Source organism: Silene latifolia, chromosome 11 (genome assembly GCF_048544455.1).
Source record: "Silene latifolia isolate original U9 population chromosome 11, ASM4854445v1, whole genome shotgun sequence".
Taxonomy (NCBI): domain Eukaryota; kingdom Viridiplantae; phylum Streptophyta; class Magnoliopsida; order Caryophyllales; family Caryophyllaceae; genus Silene; species Silene latifolia.
The window spans coordinates 14,103,268-14,111,124 of record NC_133536.1 but is presented as its reverse complement, the minus strand read 5'-3'; the positions used below and the strand labels follow the sequence as shown (position 1 = coordinate 14,111,124).

Sequence of the window (7,857 nt, the reverse complement as noted above, 5' to 3'; positions counted from 1 at the left end):
AAATTCACAAATATCAGCCAATATACAATTTACCAAACACCGACACAAATCTTGTTATAAATTTAGAGATAGCTACTTCCTTAATTTGGATGGTTTACTAACTAATCACGTACTCAAGGTAAGGTCATTTTACTAACAGTCCGTCTTGCTTCAAACCGCCTTATTTCAGACCGTAATAAGACCGTTTACAAGTGAGAAGCATATGAGTGGTGGGACATCCCTATGTGCTTTCTCACTCATATCCTAAATGAGTTTTTTGTGAGAGGAAATGGTATCCGTCTGACCATTTCAAACGGATATGACGGTCTGAAATAAGAATTTGTCTTTTACTAAAAGATTTTAATGGCGACACAAACCCAAATTAAAGATAAATAGAAATATGTTTGAAATTTGAAATACTTGGTCAGAAATAAAATGGTCGGCGAGATGACATGTTCCTAAGTTAGATGGATATGTCTTACAATTCAAAGCTTATCCTTTCAATTCATTTTGTTGATAAACAATTGAACAAGGTCAAGTAACGCACCCCACTCTCGATAAGATAATCTCGAATCTTATGATAAGATTTTCTTTGTTTTTCTTCTTTTTCTTATTTCGAACAATTCCATACACATGGCACGACTTTGAGCTATCCATTAAATTATCTTCGAGTTTTAAAGGAGTTTGTCAAACTATCCGGGTAAGGAATACTTCTGGTTAACACACACAAAAAAAAAGTACTCGTATTTGACAAAGCACCCGAATTTAATTTCTTTGACTTAATCGTCGATGTGAAATGTTTTTTCAACGTGGTGAGATCTCGGTGCAACGGAGTTGATACTCACCTAATTAAATTAGAACATTCTTCAAATATATTCCGTGTTATTTATAAAACAAACTTGCAAGTTGCAATATTAGTTACGAGTTTCATTTTGTTTAATATGAAGCAAGTCTTTTTAGAAATAGATGTTTCTCGTTTTATTGATGGTTTTATATTTCTCATAACCCAATTAAACATTTATATGCATTATGTACTACTCTATATCTCACAGATCAAAGTAAACTTATATAGTCAAAATAAAGCTCGATACAAAGACTCTAATATCTCTTTTTTTTTTTTTGAGAAAAAAAAAAAAAAAGATATTAGAGTCTTTGTATCGAGCTTTGAGTACCTATTATACTTAATCAATATTTTAAAATTGCTAATGATTTTCCTTAATTGCTGTGCAACATCCTAAAATGACTTATAAAAACTTATTAAATAGAGGGAAATTAGTTATCAAATTATTCATACGCATGTTAAGATAAATATCATCGTGGTGTTTTGATTAGGTACACATATAAGTATGTCGGAGTTATTGTAGGTAAAGATCTGTCTTGCACTATTAACGATTATTTTGTATATATTGAGACGTTCTTATTCTATAATTTGTATTTGTACTATGGTTAATACAAACTTGTGGGATAATTTTTTTTTTTTTTTTTTTTTTTTTTTGATAGTGTGTAAATAGTAATCCTTCATTCCTTCTAGGAGCACCGTATAAAAGACATATAACATGGTCCACGCCGCGTTAAACGGTGCAATTTTGTAATTAACCAATGACCTAACACATTATACAAACATCAATCCACCAAAGCCACGTGTCCTAAATATTATGGATATAATCCTATATCACACACACTATATATAACCTTAGCCATGAAACTTTCAATCTATATTTCGTTCATTAATTATTATATAAGCTCAACTCTTTTACAATTAATTTTAATCCATTATTTTCTCTAATTTATCAATGGAAGCTGTCCAAGATCATCAGTTTACGATGAATTTATATCATAAACAACAACAAAAGCTTATGAACATTGGAAAAGATCATGAAGAAGAAGAAGAAGATATGAACAACAACGTAAGTAGTGATAATGAATCAACATTATCATCATCGTCGTCGTCCTTCGAAGAATCGAACATTTCTAATGAATCGTCTTCTTCATCCGATTTGCTTGACGATGCAACGTCTTCAACGTCACCTAATGGACCCTTGTTTGGTTTATCTGAGCTCATGGATCAACTTCCTATCAAGTAAGTCTCATTTTCTAGTACAAATTCTTTTATGAGACGGTTTTTGATTTGATTAGTATCCATCTATATTATTAACATTTGTTAGAATATAAAACCGATCATGAAATTACAACCATCAGCTAAAGTTTTTGGCTGAGTGGTTTTATGAGACGGTATCAGATCATGAAACTTCATTAATTTAAACTTTTGGTTGAGGTGGTTTCATGACATAGTATCAGAGTTAGTTTGACCAATTAGGTGACTTCAACCAGCAGCTTAAGCTTTTGATTGAGATTGTTTCATCACATGACGTATCAAATTATGGAACTATTACCATCAGCTTAAGCTTTTAGTTTACGTGGTTTCATGATATGGTGAGCCAGTCTAACTGATTTTAGATTGGAGATCAGTTTAAGCTTTTGATTTAGATGGTTTCATAATAAAAAATTATTACTTAAAGGTGGTTTGTTTGATCTATGAGATTGTCCGTGTTTGGTAAATAACATTTTTATTTAAACAGTAGATTGAAACTCGATCTGATATTTGTTTTGTTAATTTTGTGTAGGAGAGGGCTGTCAAAGTATTACCAAGGGAAATCACAATCATTCACATCATTAGCAAGAGTAACAAGTTTAGAAGATCTTGCAAAGAAAGAAAATCCATATCAAAAGAGATTAAAAGCTTGTAGGAGTTATGGTGGTGGTCTTAATTTCAAATCATTTAATCAACCTAAATCTACTATTAATAAGAGAGTTACTAAGGGTTCTTTGTCTAATTTATCTTGTTTAAGTAGAAATAATAGTTTTATGGGTAGTTTACCTCCTTTAAATCCTGTACAAAGAACTTTTTAATTAATGAATTTGTGTATTTTTTATATGAAAATTTATTGAATGTATACAAGTCCTAGAGAATGTAATATACGGTGCACTTTTTTGTATGATTATGAGATTTGATGGAAGTATAAGATTTGTGTGAATTGAACTTAGAAAATGTCATCACTATATAAGGCAAAGGGGTTCGAATTTCCGATCTATTATGATCAATGATCTATGAACAATACCTCGATTCCAACCAGTAGACTAAAATCATATCGATGATTACTTGTACAATATGCATTATGGACAATGGAAGAATCAATATCTTCACTTGCTTGGCATTAAATAAGGTCTTTCACTTATACCAGGGTTGGATCTGGGGGCGGGCCTTGATACCAGGGTTGGATCTGGGGGCGGGCCTTGGTGGTTACGTGCCCGCCCTTTAACTTCAGAAATAAATTACATTGTAGTTTCAGAATTTGACATAGTAGACATTCTATCCAAGGGGCTAGTGGTGACGGGTGAGAGTTTAATCTCCTCCCCGGTGAGAACCAAGTTCAATTCCAACGGTAAACTTTCAAAGAAAAAGCTTGACATTTTCAATTTAATATCAAGGGCTGTATTTATTATTACTGATAAATTATATACTATGGTATCTAATGGTTAAAAACTCTATTAATACTCAAATTCTTTTTGTTGGCCTTTTAACTTTATACTGAATTATTTTGGATTATGGAACAAAAAATCCAAATTAAAGATGCATATTGAACTTGGAGGATAATCTTAAGAGAAAAAATTGTGCCTTTCATATAGCAAAATCTTGCTTCCATCACTGCTTGCAACGTTATGTTAATGTCGGTACTCCATCTATTATTTTATGTGATTCTCATATATTGAAAACTAATCACTAAGATTTTGATTATGCCTGAAAGATATAAATATACAAATTATATTATTGCTTAATGAAATTTTTCCCAACAAAAGTCTATGAATTTTATTCTTAAAGTTAAAAGTTTCAACAAATGTAAGGACCATAACTTTATAACCAAGTTTGTATGTGGCTTAATTTAAATGACTCGTTATTTAATTTTGTCCTTAATGACAAACACTACAAGAGGAGTACATTATGGCTGATTGGCTGCTATATAAAGAGTACCAACTTGGAAAAAAGCACACAAGACTTGGAACTTTTTATGTGGACAATATATGAGTTCTTATCAATTCACGTCTAAATCCGATAATGCTCCAATAATAATCATACGCTATTTCGTTAAGGAAGCATCCTTTTGTCAAATGTCAAGTTTGTGAACTAGTTGATGAATGTATGGTTCATTGAGGTTGGCTAGCTAATATACCATTGATAATAATAGTCATAAATGACTACTTGACTAGCCATCCTTACTCGAGGTTGAGTCAGAGAGGTTAATAGAGACACTCGTGACTCGTCCATGCTGAAAAACGAAAACTTTAAAACTTTTTAGGTAAATTTTCAATTTTTTTATCGAGTTTACCTTATTCCATCACTTGTTAGCCGTCGTCAGAATTTTCGCAAGTAGATTTACAGTAGTTGTTTCATTTTACATGTACGCTAACAACTACAGTTAATGTATTATACAACCGGTTGTATATACAACTTATTCAGTATTGTGGAGCTTTGTTACAAAGTTGTCGAGCTCTATTAACAAAATTATCGAGTTATTGATTCAAAGTTGTTGAGCTTAACAGAATAATTATTAAGCTCGATAACTTCGTAAAATAACTCAATAATGTAAAATAACTCAACAACTTTGTGTTTAAGCTCGATAACTTTGATGCGGTTGACACATGCATTTCTTATCTGTTAGTTGTAGGATAGTATTTGTGTAATAATTTACAACCCAAAATGACCTTAGTGTCTTAATGGCTCCGACAAATACAATGATTATAAGCTACAACGGAAGAAATTGATTTTGTCATCTAAATCACTAGAGTTAACTATTAGCACTGTCCTAGAAAATGAAACAGAAAATGAAGTTTCTTAAGAATGATCATATTTTGTCCAAGTTCATTTAATTTCACTAAAGATAACGTGGGGCACACATAGTTTTGTATATTTGCTGCTTTTCTTGTTAATGGCATCCAATTAGACACACTTTCATATATTATCCATAGATAATATATACACATTATATAACTAAGCAACTTTAATTGGTTTTATGTAGTAGAAAAGATAAGCAGAAAGATAAGAATATTAGGACATTAGTAATCTTTCAAAAACTCTACTTTTTTCAGAATTGGATTACTTCATAAATAAGCTACGTCGCAAAATAATATGAACGAGACGAGAAAGAAAACATAACCAAATAGGAGTAAAGTTGCTGTAGGTTAGGAGTTTCGAGTCGAGGAGGAATGTCAATTGAAATTAGTCACTGCCCAGTTTTTGGCTAGTTTTGCTCTTTTTGATTGCCCACTTTCCGTATGATATCTCGTACCTTGTTACGCATTTGAAACTCCACGGAATGATAATCTTCCTTGACTACCGCTGATACCAGATCGTCCTGGATAATATTATTCATTTCATTTTTGAACCAGTGACAGATAAACTCTGCAATGGCTAATACGTAAAGTCCGCAGTCATATCCATTTGACTGCTGTTGGATGTCCTCACTTTCCCTGAAGACAGGCAAACTAGCAACTGCAGTAAGAGGAACATCAAGCGACGGTTTACAGACAGACCGGGGATTTTTCTTTTTATCCTTCTTTTTCTTTGATGTCTGCAACCTTGCAGCCTGGCCACCTGAACCCATGTAACTCTTAACGGCTTCGTACAGTTTCATGGCAGGAAGGTGATTCGTTCCTTCCATGGTATCAAAGTGAATAAACGAATTCATGGATCTATGATAAACCAAGGTGCTCCAATGAGTTCCAGTGTCGCCCTGACAAGAACCATCAGAGTCATTTACAACAAACAGGACCAGGCTCTTGGTCGACAGCTTGTAAGATTCAGCATAAGAACTGGCCTCGGCCTGATCACAACGTGCAAGCCAAGAAGACACAGTAGGTTCGACCAGCAGAACATCATCGGTCTTGTTGGTAGAGGTTAGATAGGCGAAGTAGAATGCAAAGACTTTGTCAGCAAGAAGGCAATCTGGTCGTAGGGTGTCGATATCCAACTCTTGAAGAACAACGTCCTCATACTGGATCATCTTTGTGTCTTCAAAACAATATATCAGACATAAATAAGGAACACAAATTCTTGTTTAAGACGGAAGTATATGTCATAAACCTTTAAGACGGGGCAAATATAGAATTTCCTAATCCTAATAATATCACTTCCAATCGAACTACTGAATTATTCCGTAATCCTAATAAATTACTGAATTACTAGTTAATATCCCGTACAATGAATGTGCGGTATTTATAGAGTTACTAAGATAGACCCCGTATACACGGTATTTATAGAGTTTTACTTTTTAGTTTATTATTTATATAAATTTAATTGATAATTCACTTATTTTTCATGTTTCTCATTAACGTATTTTGATTAGAGAAATAAATAAAAATTTAAATCGTAAGAAGTAATAAAATGAGTATTTTTTTTTTGATTTTTTTTACCGAGAAATTAATGATGTTAATTTACGAATATTTACTAATAACATATTTTTTAGCTGCAAATTTTTATCATGAAAAGTCAATAATTTTAACAAATATTTACTAATATTATATTTTTTAGCCGCAACTTCTTATCATAAAAAGTCAATAAATTTTTATCAAAAAGTTTTTAAAAAAAAAAAAAGAGTTTCCTTATCCTAAAAAAATCGGAGATAAAGTTGTGCAGAATGTGAAATATTAAATGTTATAAATATTTAAATACAAAAGATTATATCAATTTATAACTTTTCATGTCGACACTTATAGTATATGCTAAAAATACCAAGCACTATTCTAGGAAATATGTTTTAGGCGCCTATTCATTTAGTAAATAGGGGATTTGTTGTCATTTTCTATTTTTGGGTGTCTCAATCAATTGTTGTCATTTCTATTTTTAGAATGAACTTGATGAGTAATTTGATCATTAATACTTAATTTATTCCACTTGTCATCTAGTAATTGGGCTCTTCCCCTCTCCTTGGTCTTTGTGCCAAAATCAAAAGACAATAATTGACCGTGACGGAGGGAGTATCTCCTAATCCTAAGGGCACTAGCAATAGAGGTTTGTCAAAAGGTTTGTAAGATGATGTGTCCATTATTTTAGAGGTTTGTCTACAAACCCTCTATTGTTGGACATGGGTGTTGAGGTTCATGGATGAGAGGGGTTACAATATAGTATCCAGGTTTATGGAGAGAGAATGTGAGAGAAGAAATAGTACAGTAGGCCATGTTATGAACCTTGAATAGGTTTATCTATTGTTGGTATGAAGTTCGCAAATAAATGAGTTTGTATATTATCTTATGTGGCATGAGAACAAACCTATTGAAGGTTCATCTATTGCTAATGCCCTAATAAAATTAGTTTCCCAATTCCAGATATAACTACGGAGTATCTATTGACATATATCCCCAATATGCCGTCAAATTTGGAAGTAATTCGGTAGGAAATTAGGGTTTGTGGATTAGATTGGGGGAATTAGGGTTTGTAGATGAATGATGTTGGAAATTAGGGTTTGTGGATTAGATTGGGGGAATTAATTAATTGAAATTCATAATTGACAAACAATGAAATTAATTTTGTAAGTAATGATTCAAAGCAAGCAATTCAATCGAATCAATAATCGTTAACAAACGAATACTAAAAAAAAGTAAAAAAAAAAGATGAAGGATTTACCAGTGAATATGCTACGGAGTAGATATGAAGAAATTGCGGCGGCGGCGGCGGCGGGAGTTTCTCGTGGAAGGTTATGGAAAGACGGTCTCTCAAAAGTTTATTGAAAGACGGTCTCCCTATTAAAAGAAACCGTCTTCCTCTACACTTTAGGAAAAGCGAATTAAGTCCAAAACTAAATTGTGTCTTTTTTTTTTTTTTTT

At 32.4% G+C, this 7,857-nt stretch overlaps 2 protein-coding genes across 2 annotated transcripts; one reads left to right on the top strand and one right to left on the bottom strand.

Annotated features, from left to right (window-relative positions):
* Nucleotides 1-1,501: 1,501 nt before the first annotated feature.
* On the top strand, nucleotides 1,502-3,014 carry LOC141611125 (uncharacterized). Its single transcript, XM_074429575.1, has 2 exons — nucleotides 1,502-2,059; nucleotides 2,604-3,014. Exons 1-2 carry the CDS (start codon nucleotides 1,773-1,775, stop codon nucleotides 2,887-2,889), a joined length of 573 nt encoding a protein of 190 aa, XP_074285676.1. The 5' UTR covers nucleotides 1,502-1,772; the 3' UTR covers nucleotides 2,890-3,014.
* Nucleotides 3,015-5,063: 2,049 nt separating this feature from the next.
* On the bottom strand, nucleotides 5,064-7,831 carry LOC141612717 (NEDD8-specific protease 1-like). The gene is made up of 2 exons (XM_074431499.1): nucleotides 7,658-7,831; nucleotides 5,064-6,046 (listed from the first exon to the last, which is right to left on the bottom strand). The coding sequence occupies exon 2, from the start codon at nucleotides 6,036-6,038 to the stop codon at nucleotides 5,277-5,279; it is 762 nt and encodes a 253-aa protein (XP_074287600.1). The 5' UTR covers nucleotides 6,039-6,046; nucleotides 7,658-7,831; the 3' UTR covers nucleotides 5,064-5,276.
* Between the last annotated feature and the right edge of the window lie 26 nt (nucleotides 7,832-7,857).

Bases quoted from the DNA above. Each gene is read 5' to 3' on its own strand.
- LOC141611125 (XM_074429575.1), top strand. From the start codon at position 1,773: ATGGAAGCTGTCCAAGATCATCAGTTTACGATGAATTTATATCATAAA. The intron at 2,060-2,603 runs GTAAGTCTCATT...AATTTTGTGTAG, and splicing joins ATGGATCAACTTCCTATCAA to GAGAGGGCTGTCAAAGTATT.
- LOC141612717 (XM_074431499.1), bottom strand. From the start codon at position 6,038: ATGATCCAGTATGAGGACGTTGTTCTTCAAGAGTTGGATATCGACACC.